The following is a 19,773-nucleotide window of genomic DNA, read 5'->3' on the forward strand; positions in this document are numbered from 1 at the left end:
AGTGGACTTATATTGGAGAATATCAAATTCATCGAAAATAATCACATTTGCCCATTGTTTTTGACAAGTTATTGAGTTGTGGTGTTAATAAAATGGAGAGAATTGCTTGGCAGTGTCATGTCTGCACAAGGGAATTCTGTGAACTCATACATTTTCAGTTGCAAATGAATGTTTGTTTGTTCTGCACTTTATAGTCTCTCTCCTCCTCATAACACACGCTGCTTTTAGATCTTTTATTTTGGTCTCTCTATAAAATATTGAAAACCGAAATTGCATCAACTTAAGCTGTTAACTTGATGGTCTTATGAATTCAGACACTGTCGACTCGCCTTCAGCTTGTTTTTGTCCTTCTCCTGTTCTTCACAGGTTACCTTAGGAAAAGTGTTAAAAGTGATAGTGGTGATGAGGAGCCTCTTCATTGACCGGACAATCGTCAAAGGGTACAACGAGAATGTCTACACCGAAGATGGCAAGGTGGGTTGTTGCATATCCAGCCACATCACATTTCATTTGTACCTGGTGTTTACCAGACAGAAAGCAGGGATCCCCTCACAAGTACACTGGAAACACAGAACTGGCAAAGGCTGTGGGTGTTTGCAGAATGCACTGGTTTAAATTTGTCGTGCTTTGCTTGAGTTTTGCATACCCAAATCTCTGACTTCTTTCTAAGCTCCGAAGCCTTTGCTTGAATTTCTGATTTATCACCTTAGACCCCCGTTAGTAGTGTCTGCTGAGAAAACCTTTTTGCAGTGTAGCAGCACATCAATAGCCCAAGGTTCAGCTTTCTCTTTTCTGAGAGCCACTGGGAAATCTTGGGCTGGTTTTGTGCTCGACTTGACAAACACAACAGAGAGGATCTTGCGTAGGTAAGTCCCCAATAATTTGCATAACAGCAGCTCCTAAAGCAAGTGTTACCTGCTTCCACAAGTGATTTGTGTTGTGCACAGTTCACCCTGCTTGAACCCTGAGATTCCTTGTACCTGCACACGCTCCATATGGTTCTGTTCAGTGCAGCAGGAGATGTTAATGGGACCTGACGGCCCTTCAGCTCCGCTTGGTTCTCTTTCCAGGGCGGAATGATCTCTCTTACAGGGACATCCGCCAGGACTCTCTGTTGCCAGTAACAGCACTAAATACCTCCATGTTTCACATTGTCTCTCTGGAGCTTTCCCTTCTGATTATAAAGCCTATTAAAATAAGAAGTTCATTATATCAAGATGAGTATTTGGCACCCATAGGCCATGTTATAATGAGGTGAGACTTCTTTTCCTTTCAGAAGTGATAACTGTATTTTAGCACACAGAAGCACGTTGTGTACTGACCCAGAGTTCAGTGGCTCTGAGTCTGAGCCTCTGTTCTCTGGAAAAGGCCAGGAGCTGAGCTGCTGATGGAAACAGTGCAGCTGCAGCTGCATTTCCCAGGTGAGAGATTCTCCCTCGAAGGGCGGGGGACTGGCCCAAGACGTAGTAAAATAAAAACTGCTTGATTTTGATTTGCATTATGCAAATATGCAGGTTTAAATACCAGTTTACCGCAGAAGCAGCTGCTCTACACTCCCTGTATATTAGCATATAAATACAGAGTTACAGCCCCAGCCCCTCTTCACACCAAGTTCTGCACGGAAGTGAAATGATAGTCTGCCAAAAGAGCAGTGACAGTGCATGATGGATTCCTCTGTCACACTTCATTTGGGTGTGCTCGTTTTCTCTGATGAATCCAGTTTCCTTTGAAATACAATAATGCTATATGTGCTGAAAAGCTAAGTAAGGAGTTCCTTTCTGAAACTCAGCATCTGGCGTTGGGCTTCTGTTTAGCTCAAGGTTAACTCTCCTGAGAGCCCCACACTGTTCCTCTGGTGTCGTTTGCTGCGAGGGGAGAGCAGGACCTGCCAAGGCCAGCTCTGGGCACGGGGCACTAACCTTTGCCTGCTGTCAGTGGGGAGCAGTTCAGCTCCTCTAGAGCATCAGTGTTAACACCTGGCTTATCTTCTTGCTTTAAGCCAGTCTGCAGGGGAGTCTGTTTTCTACTGATTTAGCTTTCTGTGTCCAACCCTGGGCTGTGAGGCTGCTCTCAGGAGTGTCCCTCCCGTGACCTTTACGTGGCAGTTTGCTATTCCATCGGGCATCCTGGGGATTTTGCAAACCTGAAGGTCTGTGCTTCAGGTATAAATAGGAACATTTCATTTGACTTAGGTAGAATTGGAGTTGCAGCCGCTTAAATCATGAGTAAATTTGGCTTGGAAGATTAAATAAATGCGTAGCTTGCTAGTTTTGCCAACTGGAGCACATATTGACAAACAGTGAGCTCCTTTTTTTTTTTCCCCTAATTAACTACACTGGTAATTGGAGAATAAGAATAAGATTGTGCTCTTGCAATGATTTGCTTTCCTCATTGTGCCTGCTGGGAATGAGCGATTACAGTGAGTTACAAACACAGTCCATTGCAATTCCTTCCCTGTCACAACAGATGCTGTTGGGAAAGTACTTCAGTGAGGTTTCACCATACCAGTCTGACTTCTCAGTTTGTAACCTGATAGCATGAAAAATGCACTAGCATTCAGGAGAGACACGGAAGAGTAAGAAAAACATCAGTGAGTATCATCTTTATTAAATACCAGAAATACAGAGAACACTCAGGAACACAGTAGGAGGTGATCGTTTTTCCAGTGAGCAGTTTACACAGTTATTGTTGATTTGGGAGTTAGCTTATATATTCCCAGGAAGCATTTAATATTTGTAAACAGCAGTGAGAAGATGAACTAGGTGCTTATCAAACAATATGGCAATGCTGAAGTGCCTGTCTTTTCTGTGAGCCACGTTGAAGAAGTGACACTGGATAAGTAGCTGTGCTTTTGAAGTAAAATAGCTGGATGAAGATCTGTTGAGTCACCCTCCAAACTGCACAAGTCAGAAGGTCCTTTAAGTAAAAAAAGTGAAATTCAGTGGAGGATTTTGTCCAAGCACAACAGGGTTTGGGGCAACCAGATAAATTCAGTGGTACTCAACCAAAGAACTGGTCACACAGACAATGAGTGAGAAAGGGACTGTGCACAGAAAGGCCAGAGATCTCCTCACTGATAAGGTAGTCATCATTTATTACTGAAAATACACTGTTTTAGCAAATTTTGCATTTTTGGGAAGATAAAGGAAAGAGATGAATGCAAACAGCAGAGGTGTTGATGATCTTCTGGTCCTTTCCTGGGCAAATCTAGGAAAAAAGTCCACAAATATGGGTGTTTCTCATAGTTGTGGAACTGCACAGGGACACACCACAGGTACCCAGGAAAGCTGACATTGCAGTTTCCACGTTGCTTTATCTTGCTTTTTCCTCACGTGTTGTGCTGTGTAGTTTGACAGGTACTTACAGGAAAGCTTTACATGGTTTCTGCTGTGAAGTCTAGTTAAATTGGGCCCTCCCTCTTATAGATTGAAATACTTTCAGAATTAAGGTGAAAAAATAGAAATTTCAAGCTTGCAGTGAGTAAAACAAGACACTCCATTCCGGGGTTTTATTTTCAAGCTTTGCTTATACAGACAGAATCATTGCATTTCTTAAGTGCTTCATGTACTTCTCTCGTGAATTATTCACAGACCCTGCAGAATATGTCTTTGCCAAGTTGCCAGCTGCATAACTTTGACATTTTTGGTGACACTTTGCAAAAACAATAGGTGAGAACTGGCAGGTGTGACATATCTGGGTGCTGTACCTGCTCGCTCTGCAGTCTCTTGCTCACCATCCTAACCCATCATGTCCACCACAGACTGATGCATTTTAATTAGCCTTGTGATTTTAGTGATGGCACAGTGCCACCCTTAATTTCAAACTGTGACATACTCATTGTGCACTGGAATTTAACCATGGATAGCAATTCATTACTGGTGTTGTCCCGATTCCGGAGTAAATGAAGCCATGCACTCACCCTTGCAGGGCAGGTGGATGGTCAACTGAGCCATTAGAAGCCCTAGTCTGCCAATAAAAGTAAAAACATATTGGGAATTTTGGGTATACTAATTCCATGCTTGTCTTTGTAAGTAGAGGCCAAGAACCACCTTGACAGGGCATATTTGGAGTGGGTGCTTCACAACGCTGCCAAATTCCTATTTTTGCATCCCTTAGACTTAACTAAAGAAACATAAGTGTCTCAGTTGAATTCTCATGATAAGGAACTTGGGTTATGTTAATGCTATGGCTTCATTAATTACCCCATATCAATAAGAAAAGGCAGCTTTTAGCCTCCTAGCGTAAGAGAGGAGAAGAAATAGTCGTATCAAAGGAAAGCTTCAAAGACAGGCAGAGCTGTCTCTCGGGTAATTTCTGATCCCTGCATTCTCACCACTTCAAAGCTGGATGTGTGTGTGTTTGGGTGAAGGGGGGGTTGAATCCGATTTCTCTAATAAGTGTTGGCACCGGACCTGTTTGATATCAGATGCAGGAACATTCTGATTTGTTATCGCCTTTGAAATCGTTCAGACGACCTTCAGAAAGTGGCCTCTTGTTACAGCTGCTGGGGGTGGGTGGGGAGAGGGGGCACTGGGAAAAAAAGCCCCAGTTTAATTCACATGCAGAGGATGCCCTGAAATTGTGCTTTCAGCAGTTTTTTTAGTTACAAATGTGTGTCTTGATTGAAAGTGAAAAGTTGAAGAATAATAGACCTATAACGATGCATTCTTTAATCTGCCTCTGCCTTAATCCTCAGTTTCAGGGGGAAAGGTGGGCACTCATTTAGGATGTATGCATGGAAGGGGGAGAATTGGTGGCTTTTTCTTTTCTTTTTTTTTCTTTCTTTCCTTTTTTTATCATGGAGAACATCATGTCTGTAAGACAGACATTCATTACTATTTCAACTTTTCCATCTCTGTGCCAGCTAATGAACATTCAGAACCTGTTGGACTCATCTTAAAGCAGCATCTGAAGTGGACTTTTTTGAGTCTAACTAGAGAGGATCACATACTTGGTTTGATCACTAGAGATTAACAAAACCATATATACATGCCAATTACAGCAGCTCTGCAGTCAAAGAAAGCCTTAAATTGCATGAAAACAGGGTTTTTTTTAAAAATATGCATTAATTTTTTATTTTCAAATGTAGATTTTTCTAATGTGGAAGTGCAGTGCTGCCTTCCCAGCAGGCACAGGTCAAATAATATCATATGAATCAATCCTGGGTCCAAGTCTGGGCTGAACCCTCTGAGTGTTGGTGTTCACGCAGGTTCTTGATCCCACCCCAAGAGCCAGGAAATGTATAAAGCTTTGGAGGGATGTGCCTCAGGGTACTTGTGTCTTCATCCAACCTGGAAAAGGCATTGAGACCTCAGCTGCCTTTTGTCTCACAGCAAGGTCAGTGGTGCTGAGCCATGAAACATCGATCCTGAAGGGATTTGGGAAGTCTTTAACATCCCCTCCTGTCCAGACTGAGGACTGGGGATACAAGAGTCTCAGCTGTACAAGCATTTGGACATGGGCCACTTAATAGTGTTACTGTTAAAAGAATGAGAGCTTTTAGCATTCTGAACATTTTTAGCATTGTGAATTAATCATGTGGGTTCAGATCCTTCCCCGTCTGTTCCCTCTCCCGCCCCCTATAATGTGTTTTACTCACTTTACATGATTTCCTTGATTTCAGACTCTTTTTGTGCCTTTTAAAAGACTTGTACTGTCAGTTAGAACTTAATGGGTACAGAAGTCAGAAATAAAGTAATCAATTGTACCAGTGAAGGAGATAAACCCCCATTTGGGGAACACATGTCCAACCGTGGTATCAGGCACTAGAGGGGTCATCCCTGCTTCATAAATTCACTCAGAATTTTTTCTTCTTCTGACTAGTCTAAGATTCCTGAGGTTAATGCTGTATCAAACACCTTTCCTGTGACAAATTTTGTGCACATAGAATTGTTGAGTATACTGGAATCTGTAGGAAGAAAAAAGAAGTGATTTGCAAGTCTGGGACTGGAATTCCTCATTTTTCCTTGCTGCTTTCCCTTGTCAGAATACAAGATATTGCACAGGGCAAATTGAGCCATGGGCAGGTCAGTTGTAATTGTTTAACACTGAGCCATTGGGTTGTTTAACAAGGATTGTTAACCCCAGCCTTACCTTCTGGGTTTGGGGGCTAATAAAACTTACATTTCAGTTTTGTTCCTCTAGTTTGGGTATAGTTGAGCACACATTTAAGTCATGGATGTGTGCAGTTATCTACAACCTTAAATCTCTTTTAGTGTGATTTTTGTCTGCAAATGTAAATGCAGTTTCCTGAGGGATGTTTTATTTAGCCCCAGTAGACCAGAGCTTTGGCTTAATTCAGCTAAATGTTCTTTGTGTCGTTTGTAACTGAATCACTTATTCAACACAAGACAAGCATAAACTTAGTAAAAATGCCCTCATTTTAGAAACAGACTGAAGCTGATGAATATTTGCATAGATCAGCCACAACCCCATACAAATGAAGATTTTGCTTTTTAAAAAGAACACATTAATTCAACAGGTCTTGTATATATAATTTTTCTATTGAAACTGTGCTGAACCATGTTCATTCCTCATTGCAATACAAAGGAAATCTTACATTATTAATTCCCTTTCTTGGTTTGCAGCAGGTGAAGACAGTTGGGTCAAAATAGTGAACTGAGAGCTACATCTCTGTTGATCTGTTTGCTCTTTTAATTTGAACAGCTGCTTCTTTATGTGTGGTAACATATAACTTTTTTTTTTTTTCATAGCTTGACATATGGTCTAAATCCAACTATCAGGTTTTTCAGAAGGTAAGTCTCACATCATTTCTCTCTACCTAAGGCACATAGGAGATATGTGGAGTTTATTTTAAAGATCTGGGCCCTTATGTGAAAAAATTCAGAATTTATTCTCTGTCATCACAACTTGCAAATGACAAACAATAATCTGCAATGATGGAAAACTGTGAGTAGAAAAGAAGATCACTTCTGCTGTTGTTTAATTTGAATTTATTTCCCATCACAGTTCCAGTCCATGATTTGGAATAGGAAACTGGAGATTATACTACATTAGCCTTAAAATTTCATGAGGAATCTTCAAGCACTCTCTCTCTAGTTTAAATCTTGTGGGGAAGGAAGGACTGTTTCAGGTTTATTTGGATTTTGTTTTGTTGTTTTCATAGGGGTTAGTTGCCCCCCTCTCCTCGAGGCCTGAGTTTAATAACTCACCAGAGTTTGGAAATATTTTCCGTGACGTTATTTTGGCTGCTCCTCTTCCCGTGATGGTGTAAGCAAAAAGAGCGACCTTCTGGAATAAATTCCATGACAGAAAGTAAGAAAAGACCAATGAGAGAATGGGAGCAATAAAAATAAAACTACTAAGAAGGTTAAAGTGTATTTTAGAAAGATCTATATCTCGCTGTTTTTGAGGAAGAGAAGATTCCTCTTTGAAGGCCTCTTGTCAAAATGCTGTAAGTTCAGATTGATCCTGGTTTAAATTCCAGTTTCCTTACCTTCAAGCCACAGTTCAAGGAGCTGGAGTCTCCAGCTTCCTTTCATCTGTGTTTGTGGTTTGTGAAACAAATGGGAGTCAGGGACTCAAAAGGGCATAAAAACAGGGGTCAGAAATGGGGCACATGGGCTGTATTTGTGTATCTCCCTGCCAAGATTTCAGTTGCAGTCAGGAGGGAAGGCGTTTGACCTGTGATTTTAACCTGCTGGGGATCAAAGGACAGCTTTTGGGGAGGTTGGTTGCTCTCCCTCTCTGTGGAGCATTAAAGCGAAACTTTGCTGCAGTTGATTCTTTACCCCAGAGATTCATTAATTAATTAATTAAATATTCTTTTTTAGCATCGAGGAGGGTAATACAGTGGGAAGTAAACCACCATTTGTTTATTGGTGTGCTTTAAAGTAATTTTTGCAGTCACCAGTATGGCAATGTGGAAGTGCTGTGCTGAGAAGGAAGAATAGGGATGAGTAACTGCTCCCCCCCCCGAGGAGTAGGCTGGGCAGCCCTTTCACTCTGCTGTAAAATCCATCCCCCCTCTGAAGGGCAGGGCCATTTCTCTTTAAAACCTGCACCAGGTTCTCAGGCTCTGTTTTCAGTGATAATAGAAACAACATCTGGAGCTCTCAAGATCCCTGCCTGGGGGAGCTGCAGGCCTGTCAAATTCTCACAGGGTTGCAGCACGACTTTCTAGGTTAAGGACCAGAGACCTCTGATCTTCAATCCAACCCTGTCAAACGAAGCTAAATTTGTCCTGACTTTTTGTTTGCAAACATTGGCTGTGTCAGCAAGGCTTTTCTCTCCCCTTCTTATTAGGCAGTGTGTATAACCTGATGGGGGCCGGTCCCGGAGGGCCCATTACTGGTAAAGTGTACAGTCATTTTCCCAGTTCCCTGGAGACTCCTTGAAGCTGGTCCTGGGGTGAATAAGCCTTATTGGCATTGAATAGACCAGCAGGGTTAGATTCAGAGAATGGAGCTGAGAAATAAGAGAGGGAAGGCTGAAAGGGCAGAAGCCCAAGGAGCAAAGAAAAGGTTTTTCAGGCTTCCATGTTGGTGTGGCATTTAAGCTCTGTAGGAGCGGCGACTGTTTTCATCTTAAACCTCCTTATTTTAACACCTCGTGTCTCCTGATCCACTAACAGAAGAAGAGGAATGAAACAGGAAATAAGGAATGATTTTGAGGCTTAAATGTTGGTGGGCAGAATAGGATGCATGAGGGCTGCATAATTCCAGGTCATTATGCAGAGAGTTAAAAAAATACATATTGTAGAGAATGGTGAAATGCTCATACTTTTGCATTCAAAAAAGAGGGAAGAACATTGAATAGTGGAGCTACTGTGAGTAGATCAAACTGGGAGATGGTGTCAAACATTAATTGTCATTTATCAAGGTGCTCAGTTATGAGCAGTATAGCTGGTGTTGCTGGGTCCTGTGGTCAATTTGGCTGTTTAAGTCATATGCAAAGGCTTTAAACCCATATATTTCATTCTGATCTCTGAGTCCCACCCTTATTTTCACCTAGATACTCTTACCAGTTTTATGATGCCACAAACCAGGTTTTGTTTTGGCTTGATATGCTTCTCCCCAAAGCACGTTTTAACCAAAACTTTGAGGAGCTGTTCGTGCCTGTCCAGCTGTTTGTGATCCGTGTGTGATCCCAGTGAGGGAATTTTCACCACTACAAGGGCACATAAGTATTGTAATGTATGAAGATGTATTCTTGTCAATAATCTGAGAGTGAAATCACATGCAGGATGAATGCATGCATGAGAAATTCTGGGCTGCTGCTGCTGTCTGTTCAAGGAGAGGAGATGGGCTGTTCCTGTGCAGGATCAGTCCCTGGCTCTGTTCAAAGACCTCCTTGGGCGAAATAAAACCTCTGTGACCCAGTCCACATCAGCAGAACAAGCAAAATAATAACTTAAACACTCTCTGAGCTCTGAAAACAAAGGATAAATCCTACGTTTCAGAGAGGTCTAGTAGTGGTTTCCTGACCTGGGAGTGGGGAAGGGTGTGTAAAGGATTTGTTTGAGTTCATCAGCATCTGTTCCATCCATCATCCTTCCCAGCACCTCTAAGCACCACATTCCTCCAGGGAGACTCAGATGTGTTCTTGGAGAGAAAATTAAGTAATGGGAATCCTTGGAAATGAGCAAAGGCTCTCATGCAGTTTTCCACACTGTAAAAGGTCTAAACACTAATAAAATAACTTCTTCTTTTTTCTTTTTTTTCTCTTAGTGCTGTGATCAGCCTCCAGAGCTCATTGCTACAGGCTACTGTTAAGGCCATGAACTTACAAGGGTTAGAAAAAAAAATTAAAAACCTTCCAGGGGATTTAGAGAATCCCTTTATATTAGAGGGAGTTGTCAGTGTCACTGAGGGGAAAAAACTAGTAATAAGTGGCAAGGAAAGTTGTGGCTCTTAAAGGAAGCTTTGCACCTACTTTTGAAAAGTATATTTCCTGGCAGTGAGATAAAATACTAGGAGAGAAAGAGGTGTTATAATTTAGTCATGTGATGTTTGTGTTTTTATGGTTTAGTTTTTAGGCCAGGTATAGCTTAATGCATCCATGGAACATACCTGGTCTGTGGTGGAGCAAAGCTGTATCTTAGGTCTTTGGTTTTATGTTGCTTATCCCAGTTATAGGAAGCACTTGCTCAGCTTTGTCCACCTGTGAATTGTAGAATTGTATTTTTTTTAATGGATTTTCCAGCTTTGGGAATGCTGTGTGACTAACCAGTGTCATCAAAGCCCAATAAAGCCATTTTTTGGATGTGTCACCTTTGGAAAGCATATTCCAGCAGAGCAGTTCTGTTCCAATGCATTATAACCCCTTCTGTGAAAAATTGAGTCTCTTTGCCAGAATTTTTTTTCCCCATGTAACTGAAGTCTCTTTTGCTCAGCCTCCAAGTGTTTAGTTAAACAGTAGCTATTTTATTTAGCAGAATTGTGCTGCAGGAGATTGTCTTGTTTTACCTTTTCTCAGACAAGAAACCCAAGTGCTTTTCAATAGAGGAATTGTGAAATATTGAACTTTTCTGCAAGATCTCTTGAAAATCTATTTCAGGGTGCAGAGGAGCAGCTCAGTCCCAATCGATGTGTGCTCTCCAGAATATGTTCCCCTATAAAAACAGGTAGAGAAATTAGAAAGTGACCCATAACTTAGATAGCAGTGGGTAAGGCAGAGCCATAAAAGTGAAGTTAATAAAATAAAACCCTGAAATGTACAAAATATCATCCTACACCCAGAATAAATTAGTTTCTGATTCCAGCTTGGCTGGAAGAAAAGTGTGTCCCTGAAGTGAGCTGGCGCATATGCAGTTTGTTTTGCTTTGCTTTGGTGTGAAATCCTATTGCCATTAGTAAAGCTGGGTATTGATCTTTTCGAGTTATTTTTCCCCTCCTCTTTTTTTCCTTTTTCCTCTTCTTTTTTTTAATCGTGGCTGGTTTGTGCTTTCTCTCATCATCTCTGTTGTCTTGGAGGGTTAATTCTCTCTTCACTCCCATGCCCTCCCAGTTTCTCCATTGCCCAGCTCTTTTCTGGGTGGGGGAGGGAGAGGAGGGGTCATTCCCCTACTCCTCTTCCTCAGATTTGACACCCACTTTGATCTTTTTTGGATACCAGCAGCTGCTTATGGTAGAAATTGCCTTCTTTTTGTTCAGGAAGCATTATTAGTGTTCCAGCAATGCTGGGATGGCTTTTATCTCCCCAAGGAATCTCATTAGCTCCACATTACAATAGGAACAGCATATGGGTAACTTTGCCAAAGTGGACAGTCAATTTAAATTTGTTAATAGCAGTTTTGTTTTTTTTTTTAAGCAACTTTCTTCAGTGCCAAGAGAAAACAACTTTGTCATTCAGGAAAAAAAAAAAAAAAAACCAAAAACAAACCACAGTTTGTTAGAAGTAAAAATACAGCAGAAGGAGAGCGGCTGCTCATAAATATCTTCAGAACTTTCTATTCTTTGACATGTCTGGTACTATCCTGTAAAAACACCATCTTGAAAGAAAAAAATTCAGATAGCTGGTAGGGCTTGGATTGGCTTCTGAATACAACATGAGATGTATTTAAGGGAAATGGCTGGTGTGAGTTGTGCTATGCTATTAATCCACTCCTAATCACGTTATTTCTGATATTTATTTTTTCTATGCTAACGGATAAATGGCTAAAACAGGCTGAGGTCCATTTTGTGAGTAGTTTTTCTCAAGCTCACCAGAATGTGCAAAGTCCCAAAAGTTTTCCCTTCCAAATGTCAGAATCACATGTCCTTGCTCCCGCTGAATGGAGCAGCTTTTGGAGTCGGTTTGTGCGAACGCCGGGGAGCAGATCCTGTTTCTGAAATAGCAGGATAACACAGAGCTGGATTCAGCGTGGGCCAGGCTGATGTGATGTGCTGCTCTGTGGAGGAAGTTTGTACAGTGTGAATTAGAGCCTGGCTATACATGGATTTATTCAGAAATATCTCTCTGACAGAGTCACCTCCCTGAATAGCTCCCAGCATGAGCCTCTCTTTCCTCCAGTGAAAGTTGGAGTGTTCCAGCACAACTCCTGTTGCTGAATTAGACCAGCTACAAGTCAGGAACAGCTGGACTTAGCTGGGAGTAGCAATGGGAATTTCACTTCACTTTGTCTTACTCAAAATTTGCTATAGTATATAGACAAACCCTGAGAAGAGCACTACTCCTTCATGTTAGAACTAGAACAATTTAATCACTCTCTATAAAGTCATGTATTCTGTTGGATACTTTGATATTACTGATGAGGACCATTATGAGATTTACAGGTTAAAATATGTGAAAGAGCTCTCGTACTTTGTTGGTTTGAGTTCTCTAATAGTCCAGCCCAAGGAATTTTTTGAATAATTTCTTCCATTCAGCCTAGAATTTCTAAGAAGCAGCAACTGTTGACTGTACTGATAAGTGAGGAAGCTGCCAGGCTGAATACTGTTAGAGAATTGTATCATAGCTGTCAGAAACAGGCCCCTTCAAGAATAATTTAAAAATTAGAGTCTTTTAAAAGAAGTGGTTAGTTTTCCTGATTTTGTTTGTAAATATTCTTGTGTATTGTAAATATATATATTTATATTTATAATACCTGTTTTATATATATTGTGTCCAGCTGTGATTCCTGGATGTGTGATCTTGTTATGGCTCTGTCTGGGAAATTAAAAAGCTTTCTATCACAAACGTTTTAGTAATGCAAGTATTTATAAACCATAATCATAATAATTGATTCCTGGTTTCAGAGGAAACGAAACTGAGTAATCCTGCTTCCCCAGGGAATTTATACAATTTTCCTGCAGATTAACACTACTTTGTCTGAAATAGAGAATTAATAAAGGTGTTTTCTGCTTTTGTCTGATGCAGGTGACAGATCATGCAACCACTGCTCTGCTGCACTACCAGCTGCCTCAGATGCCAGATGTGGTGGTCAGGTCCTTCATGGTGAGTGTGTTGGAAAAGACATTTTTCCAGATAGATTTGAGTTTGCTTAAAGTGATTGACATCAGGAAGTTCTGATAGAGTTGTGATTCCCCCTGTTTATATAAGCTGGACAGTGGAGACTGTAATTCTTTGTCTCTCGTACCAGGATAGGGATGAAGGGCTTGTTCTCATTACCTTGAGATAATTAGTGTTGGGAAAAACTCTCCCAACCAAATTCTTTCCTTATGGCCCAGCCCTTTCACACTGTTCCTGCTGTGCCAGGAGTCAAGGTCTGGATGTACAAAATGCTCCACTGGAAGTTCCCTGGTAAGAGGAAATTCCCAGTTGTTGTATTCCAGCTGAGGCAGCTTGTCCAGTATGGGAAGTGATGGGCATTATTTAGGGAATGGTGAGAGGCAGGAACAGGATGGGGAAGGTTCCATTTTGCTGTATCCATGTCCAGCCAAAACTCTGTTCCTAAGGAATAGCATGTACTCACTGAGCACAGCAGCAGGTGTTTTGGAGAATCAAGGAAATACTGGAGTATTCAGGTCTTTTCTTATTGAGTAAAATGAATCCAATACTATTCTGCTTGACATGCAGATTTAAGTTTATCACCTTTAATTCTGTTTGTATTTAGAATAGTATTTGTGAGATAAACTTCTGTATAAGCAGCCCTGTTAATCAGAGGGTGAGAAGAGTCTATTATTCAGAATTCCTTCTACCAAGATGAATTTTGGCAGTGGAGACTTTTGCTGTTCTCTCTGCTGCAGTCTCCACAGGAGGCTTTTGGGAGAGGTTTTCTCTGCAATTCAGACTTTTTCCTTCATTTCCTTCCCTTATGTTACCCCTTCACCTGGAGCAGTGCAACTGAAACTTTGGAAAACAACAATCTAATTTTACCATTCACAGTCTTCAGGTGTGTTTAGCAGTGGTTCTTTTACATCCTTAATTTCCACTGTGTAATTGCAGAACAATCCAACTCCCCTCCCTGCTGTGCTGGATTGGTTATTTAATAAAAAGGCCACTGAGATGAGAGATTTCTAAAGGCCTTTTTCTCTTGGAGAGCATCTTAAAATAATGGGTTTTGAAAGGTGGAAGCAACTGTTAGTGGTCAGCCCCATGTTCAACATGTTTCTGAAAATGAGTGTTTCACAGAGCGAGTCGCACGTCTGTGTGAGCCGAGGACCTGCTGCATTGATTGGGGGAAACACTGAAACTTCCAACAAAGCAAAACCAGCCCCACAGCACAAGTGTCAATATGTTGAGCCTTTCACATGTCAGTTGTGCAATCCACATGACAGGATGTTCTGAAGCCCTAATTCTCTGATGGCAATGAAGAACCCGCTCCTTTTTTTTCCTGACAACAGATGTCTCGAGCGCACAATTTAACTTCATTTACCTATTTTTGTGTTATGGTTCAGAAAATTCGATTTCTCTGTAGTGCAAGCAAAGCCCATCCAAGCTGAAGTAAATAACAGCAATTTACTTGTAGAGTTGTGTTGCCCTTGTCCCTGTATTTACTGCTAAACCCAAAGAAGATCTAGTTCTTTTGGAGGAGAGTTATTGACGGCCGAGGGTTTGGTTGCTATAGAGAAGGCTCTGATGAAGATGGAAGGATTTGTTTCAATAAACTCAGCTGACCTCTTCTTCAGAGAGCAATTTTCTCTTATCGATGTAATTCAATAGGACTTTAAATGACAAGATTCATGTGCATCCTTCACAGTATAAATCTGCTGGTCTAGGGGGTTTTCAGTTGTGTATCCCCTGGAGTTGGGAATTGGGTTATGTAAACGCTCATTGCTGTGTATGACAATGGGAACAACCCCCTTAGAGGCAGGAACTCTACCTGGGAACACCTGAACTTAGTCTGTGTTGTTCAGCCTTTTATATATACAGTCATCAGTGTAATCAGGTTTAAAATGGTTCATTCTTTTTATGACCAGCGAGTATCGATCCTGAAATCACATTAGAGAGGAAGTTCGTTAGCTGGATGTGGGAGCCCTTCTGTCTCCAGCTCTGAGGAGTCCAGCCCTTTCCAGTGTGATTGCATCAGGGGAGTGAGGGATGATCATAGGAACAAACAAACCAATATTTGGTTGCAGAAGGCACTGATCAAGAACAATTATATTCCAGTAAAAATATGAGGCGTGTTACAACACCCACCTTCCCTCGTGATTCTCGAGCTGCAGACTCAGAGGGCAGGAATTTCTATTAACAAATTTGCTTAAGTGACTAAAAAGATGATTAATAAAGTGGGAATTCAGCTATACACTGACCTTGTAATACTTGGTGTGTTTCTGTTTATAAAATCACCGTGTACCTCACTGGGGCCTCGCCAAGGTACATCCTCTGTCCTTGCTGTTACTGTTTGACAAGAATGATGACAAAGGGGAACATCCATAGCCAGTTTTCTTTAATTTCTCTCCCTTTTCCTTTTAGACCTGGTTAAGAAGTTACATAAAGCTGTTCCAGGCTCCCTGCCAGCGCTGCGGAAAGTTTCTGCAGGATGGCCTTCCACCCACCTGGAGGGATTTCCGAACACTGGAAGCTTTTCATGACACTTGCAGGCAGTAGTAGCCCAGATGAGACCGTGAGGAGTCAACACTCTGCTCTTGGGAGGGCACTGGTGGTCTGAGAGGTGGTTCCATTTCTGAACCTTTCACCTGTACTAAGCACTGAGGTTGCACTAATACATTTGACTCTTTAAAAGCCATTGGTCTGCAGGGCACGTGTGAGACTGAGGTGTTTTGAAGATCTGTGTATGATGTGAAATGATCTGTCTGGGGAGACCTGATCATCGTAATCTACAGCCCAATGAAAATATCCATGTACAGTTTGTGTTTTGAGACAGAATTTGCAATGTTGAAGACTTTTATAAGCTTGAAATATATTTTGTATTCCCAAACTTGTGCTGTTTGTTTCATCATTTGATCAACAAAACCCTTGGGTTTGGTGTGGGTTGCTCTTTAGGAAAACTGGAAACATTCAACCATGCTGAAATGGTGGGGGCTGGTGGTTGTTGCATGGCTGCTTATCTGAGTGCTGGGGGTATTTTTGTGGAAGAGATTATGGTGTTGATTAAACATGGAATTTCAAAGGCATGTGGCAGTTTGGAAGATGCAACGTACTTTCTAAGGCGGGGGGGAAACAGATGTTTCCCTTTACTAAAATTGTAATGAGAAATGTTAACAGAATCTGCATGTATTAAGTGGTTAGAAAACGTGTGATGAGCAGTGACAGTCGTGTTTTAGAACTGAAAGTAGTGAAATAATTCAGCCCTAAAGCACAGTTTCTGCAGAGCAGGCATACAGCATGTTTCCTAAATGATTTAAAATGTACATGGAACACACTGGAGAAGAGTAGGATCCCTCCCAGCAATTGCTCTGCTTGGAATGGATGTGAGAGTTCTGCTCTTACAAGCCTTGGATGTTTTTCCTTCCCCCCAAAGACAGGGAAGGTCCCTGGTTCTGTCCCAGCCCTGGGGTTGTATCACATGAAGTGCCTTCTCTGGTATTGTTTGAGGACTCCACATTTGCTCTGTCCTCTCCTGAAGGCAAGTTTGATTAATTCCAGTCATCCCCACCAGCACACCCTTGTTTCCTCTACAAGCCACAAAGTCTTCACTAATCATCTGGATTTTGGAGCTGGGAAGGGGAGCTCTGGACAACCTTTGTCACTGTGTTTATTTTTAAATTAATTGGCATTAAGGTAAGTGCTGCAGACTAATTTTCCTTCTGCCTGTGGACCAGCTTCTGTTGCAGAAAGAAAAGCTGCCCCTCCTGCAGGCTTCGGTAGGGCAGAGTTTGGTTTTCAGTGAGGAGTGTTGAATGAAGTGAATCAGATTTAACAACAAGAAGGGGATGAGGGGAACACAAAACCAGGGCAGAGACGGGAGGGATTCTTTTGTTGCAGTCAATTGAAAGATATTTTAAAACACTTGTTTAATTGAATTTGAATGCACAACATTTTGAAACAGCCCATTTCAGAGCTGTGGAAACTGAAAAGTGTAGAATCTGGGGGGGTAGCACGGTGTAGTTGTGTGGTACTAAATTAACTGTATTTGCTGGTAACATAGAAGATGGAGCTCCCAAAGCCAGCAGCTCCTTCCTGTGGAGACAGAGTGTGGTGTGGGAATTTCAGCTTTCTAGGCACAGAAACCTGTGCAGGACTGGCTCATACAAAAGAGGAAGAGGAATTGAAAGAAAACACGTGTTTATGACTTAAGAGGTACAACACTGTGTGTGGAGACTGAGTGTGTGTGTGTTTGAGGACATTGGTAACGAGATCTAATTCTTTTTTTTTCCATATTCTTATTATGAATAATAATACTCCCAATCACCAAACACAAATTGCCATAGCAAATCCAGCTGCAATTGAATTACTTACTGGAAACTTTTTGTGCTGTTACTTGACCCAAGTAGCCCCCTCAGTACAAAGATCACCCAAGACAGAACGACTTTTGCATCTTCGATGAGCCCGAGCCTTGGAAATAAACAGCCCTTCTCTCCATCCTGTTACTGTGCTAATTAGAAGGCCTGGGTTTCTGATAGTGTAAGCAATTTTTTTTTGTTAATATAAAGGTCATAATACTGTATCCAGCCTGCCTTAGGCACTGCTGGCTGCTCTGTTCTGTTTATGCTTAAATAATGGTGTAGAAAGCAAATCCTGAAGTTCACAGAAGTATTTTACGTGGAATCGTGTCTTGGCACTTGGAGATAATTAGTTGCAGAAAACAGGATCGTCCAAGTCTGTGTGTTAATTGAGCCTGAAATTTTAAACCTGTAATTGAGGAGTCTGATGGAAAGTCACACAATTCACTGTAGGTACCTCAGTACAAAAATAATTGTCTTACTGAAGTGCAACACAAACCTGTTCATCCCGTTCATTCCCCCAGAAACTGCAGCAGAGGGGAATCTTCTCTGAGGCCCTGGGAGGAGCAGGGATTTCTGTCCCTGTAGGCCTTTAAGGGCAACAGGTTGGAATATTTTCTTTTTGGGGAGTGGAATTCAACTGTCTAAATTCTTGCAAAGCTTAGGAATTCCAGCAGTTTGGGTGCAGTCTGCACCTGTTGTCCTGGCAGTCCATGAACTCAGTGGCAGTGCCTACTTATCCCTGAGATGTGGATTTCCAGGGCAAGCAGAAGCTGCTCTGAGTTCTGAATGTGAGAGAGAGAAATTAGGAGGTCACTTCTACACTATTGGAATGTGAAGGATAGAAACTGGGAGGTTACTTCTGTTTGCAGAGCCACTCTCACAGTACAGCATTCCAGTCTTCTTCCTCAGCTTTGGCACCTGGATACTGGGCATTGTTGTTTTTCACCCTTAGTTAGAAGGGGTGGGTGCCCAAAAGTGATTTAAATTGCGTGATGGGTGACCTGGCTCTTTTTTACCATTGGAGTTTGTTGCAGCTTTTAAAGCAGCTCTGATCTCCAAGGCAAACAGCAAGGGCTGTAATCCACAAGGAATGGTTGGCTCTCACCTCTTCCAGAGCATCTTCCAGACCTGCATTCCTCCTGCAAGGTGAGCGCTGCTGCGGAATCGGGAGTGGCCAAATTTAACAGGAGAGGAAACTAATCCAGATGCAGAAACAAGAGCTGCTTTAGTGGCTCAGGCTGTGTGTGGTGGAGCTGCATCATCCCAGCGTGGCTGTTTTCCATGCAGGAATACATCCAGCTCCCCTCATGCCGCGGGAGAGGTGCAGCCCCTCACCCTGGGCACTGTCCCTTGGTGCCACCTGCCCCGAGCCCAGCGTGCTCCTCCTCTATCACCTCCCTGCTGGGAAGAAATCCCGTTTTATTTTCCCCTGTGCAAACCCCTCCTGCTGTGCTCGTGGTGCTTGCGAGTGCTAAAGGTTACAAAATCCATCTTTTTGCTAAGAAAGCAACTTAATTAATGTGAAAGTTTCTCTGGTGAAGGGAACCTGCAGCAGATTCGCAGAGCACATTGCAACCGCTCCCCTTTCCCTCCCCGCACCCCTCCCCAAACCACTTTAATTTCTCTGCCAATATTGGACAAATGTAACAGGCTGACTTTTTAATTTTCTACTCCCAGGTCTCCCTTGTCCCCTCATGCATTTTTCATCACAGCTCATGGCTCCCTCCCTGCCTGCCCTGTGAACAATATTGATCGACTGATTAAGCCATCAAGCCATGGCAAACAACTTTAATTTTCTAACCAAAGCCTTTTAGTTCCTTTCCTTTCTTGTATATTTGTTGCCTTCTTCCAAAGTTTTTAATGTCTGCTTGGAAACAAATGCATTTTTTGAATTAGTCCCTGGGTTAATTAGTGCTGTGCACCCCAGAGAACAATCCACAGGAAAATATTAACCCAAAAATGCAGTAAGGGAGAGCAGGAAGCCCAGGTGCTGTCCCATTCCAAAACCAAATTCATTCCTGCACAAGCCTTTGGAGAAGGGCTTGAGGAATTCATAGGGTGCTGCCTTTTCTCTTTGGCCTTTCCCAACTGCCTTAAATGTCACAGAGCAGAGTGGAAGCCCACCCAGCAGCTGGGCTCTGGGTGCCTGGCTGGGCTCCTGAAGGTTTTTCCATCACAAATCAACGTCCTTGGCTACAGCCATGGAAGGCTCACAGGTTTCACACACACCCCTGCTGCCTGCACGCTCTGAAACCCACTGGAGTTCTGCAAACCTGAGACCCAGTTTGCCTTGTAGAGCACTTTTAAGCCCTGATGATGATAAAGTGAAAGGAGATTCATCCAACCCGAAGCCCAGGGCTGGCAGGGGGGTAAAAGCATCTTTCTTGCAAGCTCAGTGCGTGTGGTTTCAGTGAGGCTTGTCAGAATCGCTCCGTGCGTTTGCAAATTGCTTTTCAAGGTAAAAATGCAGCTTAAACTTCAGGATATTTGTCTCTCACTGGCAGCCCTTGAGCTCTGTGCT

The 19,773-nt window shown here is 42.2% G+C and overlaps 1 protein-coding gene across 1 annotated transcript in view; it reads left to right on the forward strand.

Annotated features, from left to right (window-relative positions):
* The window catches only part of MED27 (mediator complex subunit 27), an 82,966-nt gene extending 67,182 nt beyond the window's left edge, over positions 1-15,784 (forward strand). The window contains exons 5-8 of the mRNA XM_051807430.1: positions 367-474; positions 6,714-6,755; positions 12,820-12,897; positions 15,319-15,784. Of these exons, the coding sequence (XP_051663390.1) occupies positions 367-474; positions 6,714-6,755; positions 12,820-12,897; positions 15,319-15,453 (363 nt within the window). The 3' untranslated portion in view covers positions 15,454-15,784. The remainder of the gene's footprint in view (positions 1-366; positions 475-6,713; positions 6,756-12,819; positions 12,898-15,318) is intronic.
* Positions 15,785-19,773: the final 3,989 nt, after the last annotated feature.

This window comes from Manacus candei, unplaced genomic scaffold, assembly GCF_025592945.1.
Source record: "Manacus candei isolate 608988 ecotype Guabito, Panama unplaced genomic scaffold, ASM2559294v1 h1tg000071l, whole genome shotgun sequence".
Classification (NCBI taxonomy): Eukaryota; Metazoa; Chordata; class Aves; order Passeriformes; family Pipridae; genus Manacus; species Manacus candei.